Below are 18,650 nucleotides of genomic sequence, written 5' to 3'. Positions count from 1 at the left end.
ATCCAATATGTGACAAAGCAATTTCGTATATAAAAAGATTTTGTTAAATTTATTTGCGTGTATTCTATATTCTATATTATATTCGCAAATCGTACCACCTTTCAAGCACACCTTTTCTTATACACTCAGTAAAAAGAGCCTGATGGCGGTGTGGAACAATTTGATAGCTTCAATACAAAAGACCGTCCTTGTGTGTTGAATGCTAGACACTACATCACTTACATCTATGGAGTATACGATATGAACAATTTTCTCGATTGTTCAAAATATATAGGGAAGAAAAAAACACAAGATCGCGCGTGTAAAACTTGTTTGCGCGTGCCTACAATAAAATGGCGCGCGCATAATATCTTTGCGTACGTAGCAATAAGCTTTCAAGGGCGTTGTGAATAAAATCTTACCGATGGAACTTGTACTGCCACCAAAAACATGAGACCACTCAATCCACGAAAGACATTGGTGAGAACCTTGGAAAAATTACTCGGTGCTTGTTGACGCAAGGTACTTAGCTAAAACAACAACAAAATTAAGGATGGTAAGGGTGACCACAAGTATTTGAATTTGAAGTTTAACATTGACAGTTTTCTCCAGTCTCGCTCAATCGTATCGTACGGAATATTCCGAGCGAAATGAATTTACGCATTTTAATTGACTTTCATTTCAGCCGGAGGACGTAAGAACACTATGAACATAAAACATTTTTAAGAGAGACGTAAGAACACTGCGAGGAAGGGACGTAAAAAAACCGCAAGGGGCGTAAGAAAAAAGCGAAGAAGGGACGTAAGAAAACTGCGAGGAAGGGACGTAAGAAAACTGCGAGGAAGGGACGTAAGAAAACTGCGAGGAAGGGACGTAAGAAAACTGCGAGGAAGGGACGTAAGAAAACTGCGAGGAAGGCAAAAATAAAAGGAGGAGGGGGGTTCTGTGACAAAGTTAATATGCCTCTACTAAATACTTAAGTATGCTGAACAACACATAAAAATATTTTTCTAATCTTACGAGCTTGAAGAAAGAATCAAATTGCTTTGATTTTCGGTCTGTCAAAACCTATTTTTATATTGTCTGTTCTTATAAATAAAACATGTGTGTACTTTCTTATATTTTTTATTCTTGATAGTTTTAAATTGATGCGATTTTTTTTTAACTTCAAAGTGAAAACATTCGCTTAGCCTCGATCTCGTTATTTTAGTTATCGGCAATACAAAAGTATACAAAATATATAATAAAAATGCAAATTTTATTGTATATGAATTCAAATGTCTCATACCTCGCTATACAACATATTATGCTCTGTTGCGGCGAACAATATATTATTAATGCAATACGCATGCGTTAACTTGCAAACCGGGGGTTTCAAAACGAAACAAAAATGAGCAACATGCAGAACGGATGAGAAGAATAAATTTGTTAAGAAAATCATTGAGCCATTCAGCTTTTTATCGCTTTTTAAAAAATTCCTAAAAATAAATGAAAACGAACAAAAGGATAGCTTGCACAAAGTATAGCAAAGTATAGTAATTTTGACCAACATAATTAACCCCCGGATTGAGTGTATTTTTGTGTTCACTTGCAGGAACATCTGCTGTTTGTAACGCTTCAACGAGCAATCGATTTGGTGAAGGCAAAACAGTAAAGACGAAAGCGGAAGAAAAGGTAAATTTAACGTAATTAGTACAGCTTTTTTGCGCCTATCATAATATCAAAATCTTCGGTTCTGACTCACCGCAGATAAACGATCTTTTCCTAGCACGCCTTTCCGATTGTAGCGATACAGTGCGATTTTTAGCAACCACATAGAGTCAAACCTTTCTGTACAACACTGTTGCAATTTCGCAACATCAGAGAAAGTATCAAGTTTTCATACGATGGTGTGTGCTTTAGCAAAGTAACTGCATAGCGTTTAAAACGAGTTTTTCTACAAGAATTGTCAGTGAAAGCAGCTCTCCAGCCTTGTTTATTGACACTGATTGTGATTTATTTCTCGCTAGCACCATGTTGGGCGTAAAACGATTTTTTAATAGACCTTTCCCAAATTTCATGATCAAAAGGTATAACAAATTACCTAATTTCGTAAATATTTCTGCCCGTTAAGTGCGTCAATTGCGAGATGAAAGTTACGGTCAAACCCTTCGTATGGCCGAGCTTACTAAGAATAACCTCTTTTTCAAAATAATTATTTGAATCAAATCTAAATAAAATCCAACCAGAATATTATATTGCTCTAAAAACTTCAGTTTTGTCATGATAATTTGATATTCTGTCTGAACATTTTTATTCGAAGAGCAAAAAAAACACTTTAAAATTTTAGATGATGTCATAATTATTATAATTTATGAAATTCGGGGTTAGCTTGGCAACGAGGCTTTTTTCAGATAACAGAATAACATTACAACACGACATGTTCATAATTTTACTGTTTTCATACACAACTTCTGACTAGCCTGTTTCACAACAAAACTTACTATTATATGTGAGCTTGAATACACTGTGTAAGGCTGCAAATTAGATATAATGTCACATTGATACAGTAGACAATATTGCTTATAATTCAAATCGCGTATACGCGAGTTGTTTGGTATAGTAAGCGATCGTCGTGTCGACATTTTTGCATGTTTTCCACGCATACATTGCTTTCCATTATGCTTTGCGCGCAAATCCAAGTTTTAAGTCCGACCTGACCCCGCGACCCAGCACTACAGCTGTGCGCGTATCCATAGTTATATGCCTATGGCGTATCTTGATATTCGTTAGATTTGCAAAAAGAACAAAGACTGTGTTATGCATTTGATCACAAATATTGTTATAGACTGTTATTTTAATATTATTTGATGAGCTATGCTAGATACTCCTTCAAATTTTCATGTTTTTAACAAGGCGGATTTTGTTCAACTACGCTATATTTGTTATACTCCGGCTTCTTTACTTTACAAAGCTGCGAATCGTTGTGTTGGTATAATTATTTAACTGTCTAAATTTCAGTTCTATCAATGTTTAAGATATTCTCTTCATTGTGTCTATGTTTTCGCCTATTAAGATGAAAATATCACGTTTTCTAGCCATGTTTAAATCTGAAACAGAACAATTTCAAGTTTTAGCTAGATAACGTAGATTTCAAGGCAGCATCCTCCTGAAGCCAGGTAGCTGACTAGCCTTATTTATTCTTATTATTTTAAAGTTTGATATATTATTATTTATTTTTATGTTTGGGTTGTGGCTGTCTTCTAGATAGCTCTTTAGCTACTTCTGGGCTAAAAGTAGCCAAATGCAGTTTGGGCTAGCTACGTCAAAATTCTTAATTAATATTTATGTTAAATTCAGTAAGTAGGTAGTGACACCTTTATTAGTGTCATGAAAACTTACTCAACAAAATAGAATTTCCGAGTGATTTTTTTAGCTGGACAGGGTAACGACAGGCTGTTTTTTCCTGTGTTATTATTAAAACCGAAGTTGCAATAACGTTTTTTTGAAAATGATATATTACGCCTAAACACATTGACGACACAGTTTACCTGTACTAAGCGCTCAGTCCAATGTTAATGATGGCTGTTTCCTGAGTTTCTCTTTATCCGAAGTTACGATAATGCTTTTTTTCAAAAAAGGGTATTATGCTTATATATGGATATGTGTCATTGTTTGCCTGTACTAATCCCTCAGCCCGGAGTAATATTCATCTTTGAACTTTTAGCGGGAACTCTCTCTGAAAAATAAAAAAGGTTGGCCAATATTTTTTAATATAACAGGGTAGCAATGAGTTGTAAACTGTGTTTTTATTTCAGCTAAAGCTGTGAAAAGTTATTTTTCTCAAAATATATTCCACCGGAAACACCATGTTCTGTGCCTCACTAAATTTATGACATACTAAAATATACTAAAGCTCTTCATCTAAATGTTTGGCACAGTTTACACTTCTTATTAATCGCTCTTCCAGTCGTTCAACGCCAGGTAACACAGTTACCTGGCGTTGAACGTTAAATAATCTAATCTAAATAATAATACCATGGAATCGCATTTTGGATTTAGTCTCTATTGTTAATTCTAAACCAATGAACCTTTTTGTTTCTTTCTTCTTCTTCCATTTCTTTTTTTGTTTTTAAACTTGTAAGATCTAACTTTACGGTCATATCTGAGATATCTTAAACTTGATAAAGATTTTATGTCACAGGTATAATAAAACATTACGTCTTTGTTTCTTTCTTATGAATGTTAAGTGTAGTGCAGTATTGTTAAAGTATTAATTTTCACTTTTTCTATATTTGTACTACACGAAACATTTTTCAACTTCAAGATAATACCACGTGATAATACCTATTTATTTCAAATAACAGAACAACAGGCTACTAGCGACCTAGGTATGGAGAACAAAATTACACACGAACAAGAATCCGAAATCTTTTAGCCTGCAAGGGCTTTTCATTATTTTTTGAGCCTATCAGGACGCTTTTAGAAAACTATTTTATATAAACTGAAGAATTCATTGTTTGTCCTACGAGCAGCATCAACTGTAAACCCGTAGGCTACTGTAAACCAACCTGTCATGCTTAATGAACGATTACAAGTCTGCCCTATTGTAAATGCTTACGCGTCCTTCCGTTATACCCACCTAGATAAAAACAAATTTTGTGTCTGTTCATGTGAAAAATGTTTCAGTGCCAAGTAAGGACACATGTCGGCATGTTAATTAAATAATTCTAATCTATTATGATGGGCAAATAAAGCGTGTCAGTGACTTTGAAAACATGGTCGAAATGTTAGGAAAAACGTTCCCTTATCCAAATGTCAGGAAGCTGAGTTTGATTATATTTCTAAACCTGATAATTTCAATGGTTGTAGGAAACAGTAAATAATCTCCAGGAAATTCAAGGCCAAATTTTGGCTCGAAACCCTGACTTGATATGAACTAACAGAATGTGTTTGCGTTCATACCGCCATCACGAATATGCTCAACGAGATCTCTATGGGCGGGAAAACCTTTATGAACAGAACAAAAATATAGTAACAGTTTCCCATCCGCCGAGACCTCGCCTAGAAACCTTTCTATCGATTTACGTCACGGACAAATTGACGGCTGCCAGAAAAGTCATACTTTTCTCTTTGCTACTTTTAGCATGCACGCAGCCAGTCAAAGAACACTGGCACGCGATTTGTTAATATGCACAGCATTTCTTGTTAAATATATGCAACCTTAATTAAGCTAGAGAGGTGGTAACAAAATTTGAAACTATTTGTAACCTCTTTAGCTTTATAAAGGTTGCGAGGTTAACCGTCAACAATCGAATGGCGATGACAGAAATTGAATTCTTTACCTCGATGTTAAGTAAATTTGTCAGCAGCAAAACAGCCGGTATAGCAAAATAAGGGTCTGGAACCGACAGATTTGAAAACCATAATAGTCCTTCAGTTTCAACACCAGTGGATGGCAAGTACACAGCATCTGAAGCCGCTGATGTGTCTAAAGTAACGTGCATAGAAAGGATACATTGTGCAGTTCTTTTGCTAAACACAAAACCAGAACAGATGTCAATTCTATGGTCATGTGAACTATTTTTATTACTTTATTAGATTGTCAATTACAGTTAACTGACGGTAACTCGAAAATCTAAGGAACTGAAGAAAATACTTCGAATTAACAAATGTCGAGTTAAATGAAGCTCCCTTTACAGCGTAGTTATTCAAAAATGAAATAATAGTTTGAGTTAAATCAATTTTTCAAGAGCTGGGATGGAGAGGGCATGCAAGTCCCTTGTACATTACATATTTGTTAGGACAGGCAACATTTATATATCTATATTGGGTTAAGAGTTGAAATCTAAAGAAAATTCAAATCTGACATTTATCTAGTCTTTGATTTCATTTTTTATATTGTATACAGTTTTATACCGCCAAAACAGTCGGTTATATCGTAAGACCTAAGATCCCAGCCTAGGTACCTGTGCTGTCTACCTGATAGTTTTATTTTCTTTCCCTCTTTACTTTTAGATGTCAGACGAAGACTATCAATTAACTCCAAAAAGAGACTACGTACGTACTCGAGACACCAACGATGGAGAATACCATAGAGATAACGAAGACAGGCGGCATAGAAGAAGAACAAAATCACGTGATATATCAAATGACAGACATAAATCACGTGACAGATCGAAAGAAATAAAACATAGAAAACGAGATAAACTAAAAGGGCGAGATAAATCACACGATAAATATAAATCACGTGACAATTCACGTGACCGCCGCAATAAATTACGTGATGCGTCACATGATAGATACAGGTCACGTGACAATTCATACACCAGGCACAGAAAGTCACATGATAAATCACATGACAGAGACAGAGCTCGTAGAAGATCTAAAGAAACACATCGGTCGCCGGAGGGTAAACGTCATCATGACAACAAATCGATTGAGCGCAAATACCAACAAAGCTCGAAAAAAGAACTCGAAAGACGTAACCAGACAGTCGAAAGTAATCGCGAAAAAAGTGTCGAATTTGAACAAAGCTACGAACCACATGAATCCCCTACAAGGCGCGAAAGTCAAAAGTCAAACGGTCACTCTACAATCCGGCGTCGTTCAGACGATATCGGCAGAAACAGACAGGGTGAAAACAAAGCCAAAACTGAAACCAAAACCGAAACGAGGCACTTTGAAAAAGACAGCTCTCTGGAAAAAGAATCTGCAAGCTTTGACAAAATTGAAAGAAAAAAAATTCATAAAAACGAAAGTGATAATCTTTCCCACCCAAGCCGCGACGAAGACAGACAAAAGAAAGACAAAAGAAGGAAAGAACGGAAAGAGAAAAAAACAAAAACAAGCATTTCGAAAAGTCGGCTTTACCACTCCGATTCTGAACTCGAGAGTAGAAACAAAAAAAGCAGAAAAACACGCTTCAAAACCGCAACCGATTCGAGTGACAAATCAGCAATCGAGAGAAAGGATGATGCGAACTGCGATAAACTTATCGATATAAATGCCTTGTATAATCTGTTCTATCGAGACACAGACATTCACAACGAAAGCGGAGTCATAAAGGAAGCCATGGTGCAAAAGATGTTTCACGAGAAACAGAATGACACTCCTTGTAAACAAACAACTCATTCAGAGGTCAAACCTGTCTTGATGGACCAGTCCAACGTTAGAAGTAAACTTATCAAAGTTTTGTTTCAACGAGTCAAGGATTTGTTAAAAGAAACCGAGGACTTGAGAAACGAAAGAAAAACGTTATATTCAAAAATAGATACGCTGACTGATGAAGTGGAAAGATTGAAACAGCGAGACATACAGCAACTGGAAAAGGAGAATCAAATCAAGGAACGATTAGAAGTTCTAGCGGATGAAATGAAGATAACAGCTCAAGGTAGATCATTTTTAGATCATTTTAGATCATTTCTTTCTTATCATTGTATCCTTCCAGAATGTGGGTACGAAGTACTTTCACGTCTCCTACCCGGATGGCTACTCATGAGATGAGTTAGTGCGAACCTACAGTCACCAGAATTTGCCCTTATACTTATAGAGGAGTCTTACTTATCCATGGTCCAAGTTAAGTGGATTTTTTAGTCGACACGAGTAAAGAATTGCAAGACGACAAGAAAAAGGTCCCACTTAACAGTGTCATACTGTATACTCCGAAAAATAATTTTCAAATTGTCTTATCAGTCAAATCTATTTATTTTTACAGTTAGGAAAATTTTGAGGTGACAAAAAGTTCTGAAAATGTCAAAAGATTTTGTGTAGAAAATAATTTTGGTTATTGACTTAAAAAATACTAAAAATATTGTTGATGACACTAAAAACGTAAGTGCAAAGGTTCGAGGACATTCAAGATTCCCAAGAATGATTAAACAAATTTGCGAAAGTTAATTTTCCCGGGTGAAGTTTTAGCCTCTTAAAGTCAGTTAAAGGTCAAAATTTTTCTGTGGCATCCTAATCAAATTAAATTGACCAAATTATTCGTCGCTCCAGTCTATATCTTTGTCGCTCTTAATTATTTTTCAAGCCAGCCTAAATCTTTGACAGTCTTAATATTTTGTTAGTCCTGATGTTCATCGCCTTCTCAATATTTCGTCAGTCAGTTTAGATAGCTTTAATTATTCCAATTTTTTTATAACGTATGCCATGCTCAAAATGTTTAACCGGAATAAAAAAATAGGTACCAAACGAAAATTTTATTAAAAAATTGTGTGGTTTACAAAAAACGGTATGTTTTTTTCGCTAGGTACCAGTTTTCGAGAAGAAATACAGAACATTTTGCAAAATATACAAAGCAAGTACCAAACACATTGGAAAGATCACGAAAATAAAATCCATAAAGTTCAAACGGACGCTGAGATAGAAATACAACAACTTATGAAAAACATCGTTGGTAAGTACGTCCAGCTAACCGAATTAAAAGACAGGACTAAAGTAGCTGCTGACGTTGTGCATAAACAAAGCATAAACGAGCCCTTGCACATTGATGTCGAGAATAAGCGAGACAAGGATATCGCAAATTATTCGTACCAACCAACCGACACAAACACCTCAAAATTAAACAAAAACAATTTATTACTGAAAGTAGCGGAACCGTTGAGAAATTTTCCCGCGCATTCTGGCAGCGAGAAATCGGTAAGTACACAAGGGTTAAAGACCACGTACAAATCTTACCGTACTTACGTTTCTGAACCGGATGGTAAGGACTCGACTCCACCGACTGTGTCTACTGCTACGTCCGATACTGACAGACAGAGCCTGGAGAGCAGACTCAGAAGTTTAGGAATAATCAACACAACTGAAGAAAGCAAAATGGACGAAAAATTTAGAACACTGGAAGAGAAATCCACTTTGGTTCGGGAAAATTCGCACTTACTTTCCGAGAAACTTATGTTAGGACCAAAATCTTCTATATTTGAAATATCTGAGACGTTGGATAAACTGCAATCGCATCAAAGGACAGTACACGTGTCGGAAGCAGACGCGAAAAGGTGTTCACTTTTGGATCAACAAGTGCTGCCAAATAAGGAGTTTTGGCGGCATAAATTACTGCAGCCGAAGCCATTGGAGAGTCTACGAAATGAACAGCAAAGGAGACAGAATCCTGACGTATTACGTAATCAATATTAAAACCCATTACGCATGCGCTATATCTATTGTTCATCCACGCTGTTTAGAAACACGCAAAAATTTATTAGGGAGATACAAAGGACGATCAACTTAGAAGTCTTATATTGGGACATGTTTTATATATAGTTACCAGTCTTCTGGATAAGCTCAAAAACGGAAACATAGTGAGAACCTTTATGGCTGACACTTTTACCATAAAAATGAATATTAGTTCAGAATCTTTGTGTGTTGTTTTTTATTTATTTTTGCTTCGTTATCGGTGCATCATAAAGGAAAAAGGCCTGGAAACGAGGTTGATTCAGTTTTTACTGAGGAGGAGTGTTTGTTTTCCACGTTAGTTAGAACACTTACAATGAAAGGAAAACTTTCAAGAAACTACAGGCATATATACTAAAAATGGTTTTCAAATTCACTTACAAACTCATAATTGGCCGAAAAAGTGTGTACTTCAAACATTATTTGATTGTGGATTTCCACTCATACCAAGTTGGCAACTGATACAAAAATGGTTTTAGAGGTGAAATAGTACATATAAAATATATTTTTATTCCATCTTGTTTCCCTTCATCACAATAATTTAGCAACACTCCTACCGTTTGGAACACAACCAGAAATATTCCTCAGGGCAAATGAGACGGTTATCCATAATGGTAGCTGTGTCCACGGCAACAAAAATAACTTCCACGGGCTAACACCGTTTCTTGAGTAAAAATCTTGTGTATACAAGCGAAGCTATGTTAGGAAAAAAACGAAAAACATATGTTAACCAACACTTAGATCCCAATACGTGAAATAAAACACCATGCAAAAAACACAGCTTTTTTAAATTTTAAAATGTTAAAAGAGATCTAGTTATTTCAATGTTGCCAAAAAATTTGAAACGATTTGGTAATTCACAAATTTATCCACATTTGTCACGTTTCATTGTGACAAAAGACTGTAAACAAATATCAAACATGCTTAAATGATACACTCGTTTGTGATAATGATGATACTCTTTTGGGAGGCTACATACTGTAAGTATCAGCCTGATTTGATTTGCAATCCCTTAGATTTGAACTTGAAATTTCTACTTTTTGACCTCACTGTAAGATGTTACTCTCCTGTGCCTCATCAAGAAAAGCTAATTTTTAGTGTTCATGAAATCTTCTTCAAAATGCTGAATGGTGAATGTTGTAATGAAAATTGTAAAAGTTTGTATTGAAAGGTCTGATTTTGTTGTTGTGATGCACCAAAACCTTATAGATCACGAGTGTAAACCAGTGCATTGACCAGCGTAAACCAGTGTAAGCCAGTGCATTGACCAGTGTAAACCAGTGCATTGACCACTGTAAATCAGTGCATTGACCAGTGTAAGCCAGTGCATTGACTATTTGTAGCAATTAAATAAGTCGTTGCAGAGAACTGCTGACAAAAATACAAAACGATAGATATGTTAAAAAGTGTGATCTTTTACTTTTATACTAGAAATTGAATGCAAAAATTCAAAACAATCATGTGACTACGAATCAGTATAAAGGATTATAAATTGTGATTACATAACAAGATAGAGATTACAAATCCGTGCAGAACAAGTGCAATGTTTTTGTAATTTATAGGAGTAAATTAACTGGGCTTTTTGGAAGTCAAATGAGCAAAATGATTCGTTTCGTTGAAGAAAAATAATATTCATATATGTAATGTACGATAACAAAAATCCTCAATATTGTCAAAAATTGTAAAAAACTGACTACATTCAGCGAAATAAATACCTTTCTATGACATGTTTGTAGAAATTATCATTTCATTCTATATTATTTTAAATGTCTAAACAAGATCACCTGAGCAATACTCTTGTAGGCTGTTAAAGCTCTATGCTTTGACAGGTGGTTAGACCATGTAAGCAGTACTAAAAATGTGGTAATTGGGAAAAATGGGAAGCACTGACATCAGCAAAAATTAGTATCAAAACTAATGGGACCTAATAAGATAATTCTAGCATGTGTGTGTTTTATTCAGAAATATTTATTTATGGGAACATCTTGAAATTTGGTCCCGTTTTGCAATATCTCCGTGGTAGTAGGCAAAAAAAATTCTTTTTTCACCTAGAAAAATAAATATAACAACAATTTTAAAACAGGAAAAACAAAACCTCACAAAATTCACCTCTTTAAAAAGCTCCCTTTGTATTTCAGCTTTCCCTTTACCATCACGCTGTCCACGAACAATAATGTTATGTCTAACTGCATCAGTTATTTCTTTAAGGGCTGGCTTTAGTAGCTCCATTTTTGCTGTCAGTTTGTTTTGCTTGATACTGAGTGGAAGAGTTATAGCAGTACGCAGAACGAAAGTTGTACATGCTATCGTTGCCCACCATGGAATGAAGGTGTAGTGGTGGAACTAAAGAAGAGGGAAAAAACAAGGTTGATATTTTCTTCAATTGCTGCCTAAATGGAAAGAAAGTAATGCGGCTTTGTAAGAATTGACAAAAACCTGCCATATTAAATAACTGCAAAAATCATTTTTTCACCAAATTATATTCTTGACTAATTTTATCAGTATCCATCAATTAAATTCCGTTAATTCTCCTACTAGATTTTCCTCGTCCTAAAATTAATTTCACTACAACTCAAAAAGTATGTGTTAGAACAACTTTTTTTCATTTATATTTAATTTGTTTAATTATTGTTTTTACATGATAAACATAATGAGAGTGAAAATGTGAAAAAAATTAAGCATATTGTTTATATATTTGTAGAACATACGAGAAAACGTTTCACACATTGAAAAATTTAGGACCTGTCTCACATTCATAGGTGAATATTTATCATAGCACATCCGTATTAGATTCTCACTGTCAATTTTCTAGTAAGCATTATATAAAGAAAAAATTGTTTTTATATCTAAAATATTGCTCAGAAAAGCATAACACAAGCATACAGCTAGACTCGAATTTTTAAAATGCTAAGCATAATCGAAGCTGTAGATATTTTAAACTATGCTTAAAAAGGCATAATTATTTTGGGAAAATCAGTTATAGCACAATTAGGATCCATTAGGAAATACTATTTTCATTTGTTTTCATTAGAAAAATAGAGTAGGTTTGCAGTTGGATGTAACTTTTATTAAATGTGGACCAGACGTTGGTTTTGCTTAGTGGTATCAAATATCTTGCATTTCACCAAAAATAAATTTTTATACGAATGCAGGATGGTCAGGGTGTACATTTTAAATCATTGGGTCATACCATGTTAAATTACTTCGTAAACAACACTGTCAGTTCTAATACAGTGGAACTGTGTATAACAACTAAATGGCAATGTGTAAGAGGGTGTTTAAAGTTCTCCAAAATCATGCCTTTTAATTTAAAATCATATATCTTGAAATGATTCCTTCCAACACAGTTTCAGAATTTGGAATTTCGTTCATAAAATTGTACATAGAGTGAAGGTTCATCTTACTAAAATTGTTTTACCAAGAAAAAAGATTAATTGTACTTCTTGTTTATTAACCATTACAACAAAAACTATATACACTAACTTTATCAAGTTTCCTTACCATTTCAAGAGCATACTGTGTTCCAGTAAAAACAGGAAATGTGTAATACGATGATGACCTGGAGATCAGAAGATTTAAAGCATGTGGTGATCTTTTAGCTCGACTTCGTTTGGTTAGAATTATCTAGAAGAAAGAAGTGAAAAGTTTGACAGCTTTTCAATGTCTTACTGGTACAATGTAGCGTTTTAACAAGAAGCATAAAGCAGATTAAAAAATGCAAATAAAATGGTGCTTATCAGATAAGCAAAATTCACAAATATGATTTACATATAAAAGAAGCCAAATTAATACAAGTAGAAAAAAATTGTATCACCTAAATAGACATGCAAATAAAAATTAAGGCAACAGAATAGTAATGTAAGAGAAGGGGATTGACTTAATAATATATTTAATAATATATTTATGTCCTGTTAATATGTTTTGCATATACACAGGGGCGTCAAAAAAAACAAAAAAACATTTGCAAACTGTTTTTCACTAACTACAAATACAAAAAGAAAAAAATACAACAGCAAAAAAAAGATGTTTTGATTTTTGAATGAATAGGAATATTTTGTGACGCATATATACAATCTGGAAAGATGTGGTTAAATCAAACAAAATGCTGATCGACTGGGTTGCCATTGAAAGTCCTTTCCGTGAGACAGCAAATCTAAATAAATCTATTTGGCGACTTTAAACTGCCAAAATATCCAAATCCTACTATTGATAAGTGTTATGGCTAAGTGTTAAAAGTATTTACTTGTTTTAACGCGAATTGAACATTTTTAATGTCATTTTCCGGCTAAAAGTAACTGTTGATGTGGCAGCATACAATTGTAGAATAAAAAATAAATTGCTGACATGAAATACAATTTTGTCAATGTAAAGCAACCAAGGTTTTCTGCCACCATGAAGCCAATTAAAATAATAAGGCCCTGTACCGATCACAATATAGAAGTTGGTTGTATCCGTTTAATAATCAACACTGTATTTATACAACATCCTAAAAAAAACACATCTCTTTCACAAATCTTGCTTACTTACTTGAAATTGTTTTCTTGTGGCCAACTGACAACCCAAAGTGCATCTTATTAGTAACATTTTTAAGTCATATATATCTAGCCTGAAACAAGAATTCCATTTGCGTATTCATAAGAGAAATTTTAGCCACATTAATTGCAGTTTCCAGCAATGACATTTGTTAAGATCAAAGATCAAGCCTAACATGACATGTGTACCAATAGGGGTGCATAATGTGCATTATTTAAAACTAGTCGTTAGCCTGTGGATAAATCTACGGGTTCACCAGTATTTCTACTTGCAAAGCTAAGCTACCATTTTCCGTGACAGACAGAAGAACGAACGTATACAGGCATTATAATATAGATAGTTTATGTCTAAATTAACCTGACCAGGTATTACAGACATAACCATAGGGTATAGGTCTCACTTAGGCAAAAACATCAGTAGGCTACAGGCTAAAACCACATAGGTGGTTTAGAAATATAAGTAGTTGCATTGGAAACTTACAGAAAAGCCATGAGCACAAGAGACATGCAATACATCACACTCCAAAAACTTGCATGGTGTGTAATGGTCATCAAACACTGCTATACAAAATGTTTCCCATTACATAGATTATATTTTACATTAAAAACTCCTTTAGTTGGTTTTTATCAAAGTTTATTTCTATTGGGGTGCTTTATATTAGGTTCCAGATATGATTTCAACACAATCTTGGAGATATATTTAAATCTGTTTCAAGACTTTTTTTGATCTGTTTTGAAAGTTATCCTAATCTTTTCAATCATCTTCAGTATGTTAAACTTTGGATACAAATATTATTTTTTATTTTTACTTTTAGGCAATAGGTGACCATTTAAAATATAAAGACATCCGCCCCATTGCTGTAGTTTATTTTATCATACACACTGTGATTGTTAAGAGAGAAATTAAAAATACCATTGGCATGCAAAAGCTATAATTATTAAATTGTTTATTTTTATGCCAATGAACATAAAGACTAAAACAAGCAACTGTTAGTATTCACAAAACAACCAGAGAACAAGCAGCCAACCAGCAGTATGTTGACAGAATGAGCAGTCCCAATAAACACTATTAGAAAAAAGCGGAAGGGGAAGGAAAGCAATCATTCTAGACATTTGAAATATATACATTGCTAAATAACCTTGATCTAAATTTTCACAATGCGCTATGATCAGGAGGACAATTTGGGCACTGATACAAAGGTTTTAAATAATACTATACATAAATCTATAGCAGGCAACTGGGGGCCTTTTGGTACAGCGTTTGCTTCCAGTGCAGAAAGTAATGGAAGCCTGTGCCAGTTGGTTTTATGCGAAAGACTTAGGCGTGAATCTATTCGTCCAGTCTATCAGTCAGCATAAGAATGGGATTTATTATCTTAGGCAGTTGTCTAGTTGAGTAATTTTTGCTCATTATAACACCTAGGTCTTTAACATGCAACTTTGATAAAATTGGCAAACCTAATTGATTTAGGTATTGATAATCTGTGTGAAGTTCCATTTTACCATATTCAATAAGGTCAAACTTGGAGTTATTGAATGACATGTTATTCTGCTCAGCCCATTGATAAACTATATTTAAATCTATCTGTAGATTTTGAGAATCTAAGCAGCATCTGATTCGACCACCAATCCGTGTATCATCTGCAAAGCTTTGTAGGAATGATGTTAAGATATCTGAGTCTATGTCTCCAATTAGTATTGGGAGCATTAGGGGTCCCAACACTGATTCCTGAGGCACACCAGACAGTACAAGCCTTGGCTTGGATTTAGTGCCATTAACTATAACAGTATGGTGTCTATTGGTGAGAAATTAATGGATCCATTTGACAATGTTACGACTGACTTCCAGGTTGGCTAGTTTTGCTAAAATAATCTGAAAGTCAACTTTGTCGAAGACTTTTGCAAAGTCTTGATATATAACGTCAACATTGGATCCATCTTCAATTAATCCGAGGATTTTGTCATAATGTTCCTAAAATTCACTAGGGCAATATTTACCCTGTCTGAAACCATGTTGAGATTAATTGAATAGTTTTTTCTTGGAGATAACAAGTAATACTCTTTTTTAAAACCTTTTCAAAAATCTTGATTACATGCAAGGTCAAAGCAATTGGCCTATAGTTTGACGCTTGAGCTTGACTTCCATTTTTATAGATTGGAACAATGTTGGCTTGTTTCAATGTGTCGGGAATTGTTTCCAGAATAATTTCAGGGGTAAAGAAATTGTGGAAACACAATTTTTCAGGAGAATTTATGGGAAGCCATCAGGGCCGACCGCTGCATTATTTGATAATTCAGAGATTGCTTCTGCAAGGTCATTTTCGTCAAAGACCAACTCACACATACCCACAGTGAATCTCAATAACAAGTTTTCAATATTGCCAGTCGGTGTTTTTGGTACGCTGAATATAAAAATAAATCTGGTTGAAAGAAGTTCAGCCATATCTTTAGGTGATGATACTATTTCATTATTTGCACCATTCTGCAATGGACCAATAGTAGATTTCACTTTAGAATATTTCGTAGCATAATTAAAAAAGTATTTTGAATTTTTTTTTTATTGCTTATTTGAATTATATTACTGACAGCAAAGAAATGGCTGAGAAACTACAGAAACAATATATGTCTGTCTTTAGCAACCCTTACAGTACTGCCTGAATGTAATGTTACATGTACCAAATTTCACGATGTAGCGTAACAATGTCATGTTTAAAAACTTTATGTGTCTATTGTTATCACACGTATTTTGCATGTTTCTATTATTATCTATAGGTGCGTGTGTTAACAATAATACATACGAAAAACTTCTGTTTGAATTTAAGACATGCAAGACATGAAGACATGAATACATGAAGAAAGGACTAGAAGAGAAAGGGCTAAAGGTAAACACAGCAAAGTCTAAAGTCATGATTAGTAGCATTGCAGCCAAGTGTGACCTTGTAGTTGGAAAGTGGCCTTGTGGAGTTTGCAGGAAAGGGGTTGGTAGTAACTCAATTTTTTGTCAGACTTGCAAGCATTGGGTACATAAGAAGTGCAGTAGTATTAGTGGAAGGTTAAGAGCTGACATCCAGTTTGTATGCAAGCGTTACAAAGGTGAGATTATAGAGAATGAAGTATTTCCAGCTTTAATGATGACAGTGGCTCGTTAGAGATAGTTGAGAACTTCTGTTACTTAGGTGATATGTTGGGCAGTGAAGGGGGTGTTGGAAGAAGTGTTACTTGCAGGATAGGTTCTGCTTGGAAAAGGTTCAGAGAGTTACTTCCTTTGTTGACTAGCAGAGTCCTGTCAATTGAGGTAAAAGGTAGGTTGTATGAGGCCTGTGTAAGAAGTGTTATGTTGTACGGTAGTGAGACATGGGCAGTGAAGCAGGAAGATCTTGACCGTTTAGAAAGGAATGATATGAGAATGGTTAGGTCGATGTGTAACACCAGTCTGAGAGACAGAAAGAGTTTAGATGAGCTAAGAAGCAGGCTAAGTATCCGTAGAATTAAAGATGTTATCCAGATAAGAAGATTGAATTGGCTGGGGCACTTGGAAGGAATGGAGGAGGATAATTGGGTAAGAAAGTGTAGAGACTTGATAGTTCCTGGGGCAAAGCCCAGAGGCAGACCGAGAAAGACTTGGCAGGATGTTATAAGGACAGACTTGATACAGAGGAAGTTGAGTTTAGATCTAACACAATCTAGATCAGATTGGAAGAGGGTCATTAATATACCCCGTCCAACCCATGCTAGCATGGAAAACGGACGTTAAGCCGAGAATGATGATGATGATGATGATGTTATTGTTTAAATGTGTTAACAATCACAAAATATCAACTATAATATTCGGGAATAATATTAACACTCTTTTTACTGTGCTCAAAAGTTTAGATATTTATAACCATAAAAAATAAAAAAGTTTTTTTGCAAGGGTTTTTTCTTATCGCGCTAAAAAGTTTTATTTATATATTCTCAGAAATTTTTATTTTTTTCATTGCGCTAAAAAAAGTTTTTTTAAGATAAATATTTAATAAAAACTTTGTTCTTAAATTTTAAAAGATGATCTAAAAAAGCATATCTACCGCTGCTTTTCGTTCTTAAATTTTTAAAATGTGATCTAACGAAGCTTTTCTATCACCGTTCTTCGTTCTTAAAATTTTAAAACGTGATCTAAAAAAAGCATATCTATCACCGCTTTTCGTTCCTAAATTTTTAAAATGTGATCTAACGAAGGTTTTCCATCGCCGTTCTTCATTCTTAAATTTTTAAAACACGATCTAAAAAAGCAACTCTATAGCCGTTCGTCTTTCTTAAATTTTAAAATCTTTATAACTCTTTGCATGTATAGACAAAACATATAACATTTCTTTCCTGTGCAGAACAATAACATTCGCTTACGCGTTTACGAAATCAGAGATACTTTAAAAAATAAATTCATGTGTGAATAAAAGATGTTCGTGTTCTGAAACAATAGAGGCATGAAGGGTAATTAACTTTTTGAACATTTTTTTGTGTTAATCCCTTAGCAGCTGCGGTAATTATAAAAAACAATAAGCCACATGAAAATTTCATGCGATCGTTAAAATTTACGTGTGGGACACGAACTCTATTGTTTTGACATGCAAAAATAGATCATGTATTTAACTATGGATATATAATAAAAACGAAAGTTCTGACGCTACCGAAAGCTCATGTAAAGGTGATAACTATCGTGCACATGGAACGTTACATTAAGGCGGTACTGTATATTGAAACTCATCAGAATACAATAACAAAAACTTTAAAAAAATTAACGAAATTAAAACTATAAACAATGCTGCAGCTGGTCCAGATGGTTTCCCACCCATGCTATTGAAGAAATGCCGTGTATGACTGACTACACCACTATTTAAAATCTGGAGGGAGTGTTTGAATAATGGTATCACACCAGAAGTGATGAAATCAAGCCATAACACACCCATACACAAGGGAGGTGATCAAGGTAAAGCAGAAAATTATAGACCA

At 34.4% G+C, this 18,650-nt stretch overlaps 1 protein-coding gene across 1 annotated transcript; it reads left to right on the top strand.

The window, feature by feature from the left end:
- The first annotated feature begins 532 nt into the window (after positions 1-532).
- LOC130628685 (uncharacterized) lies at positions 533-9,314 on the top strand. The gene is made up of 5 exons (XM_057441669.1): positions 533-551; positions 665-673; positions 1,574-1,653; positions 5,977-7,351; positions 8,213-9,314. Exons 1-5 carry the CDS (start codon positions 533-535, stop codon positions 9,094-9,096), a joined length of 2,367 nt encoding a protein of 788 aa, XP_057297652.1. The 3' UTR covers positions 9,097-9,314.
- Positions 9,315-18,650: the final 9,336 nt, after the last annotated feature.

Source organism: Hydractinia symbiolongicarpus, chromosome 15 (assembly GCF_029227915.1).
Source record: "Hydractinia symbiolongicarpus strain clone_291-10 chromosome 15, HSymV2.1, whole genome shotgun sequence".
NCBI classification, from domain to species: domain Eukaryota; kingdom Metazoa; phylum Cnidaria; class Hydrozoa; order Anthoathecata; family Hydractiniidae; genus Hydractinia; species Hydractinia symbiolongicarpus.
The sequence above is the reverse complement of the archived record's forward strand: the minus strand, read 5'-3'. Positions and strand labels throughout refer to the sequence as shown.

Coding starts and splice junctions, on each gene's coding strand:
- LOC130628685 (XM_057441669.1), top strand. Junction 1,654..5,976: donor AGACGAAAGCGGAAGAAAAG/GTAAATTTAACG, acceptor CTTTACTTTTAG/ATGTCAGACGAAGACTATCA. Junction 7,352..8,212: donor AATGAAGATAACAGCTCAAG/GTAGATCATTTT, acceptor TTTTTTCGCTAG/GTACCAGTTTTCGAGAAGAA.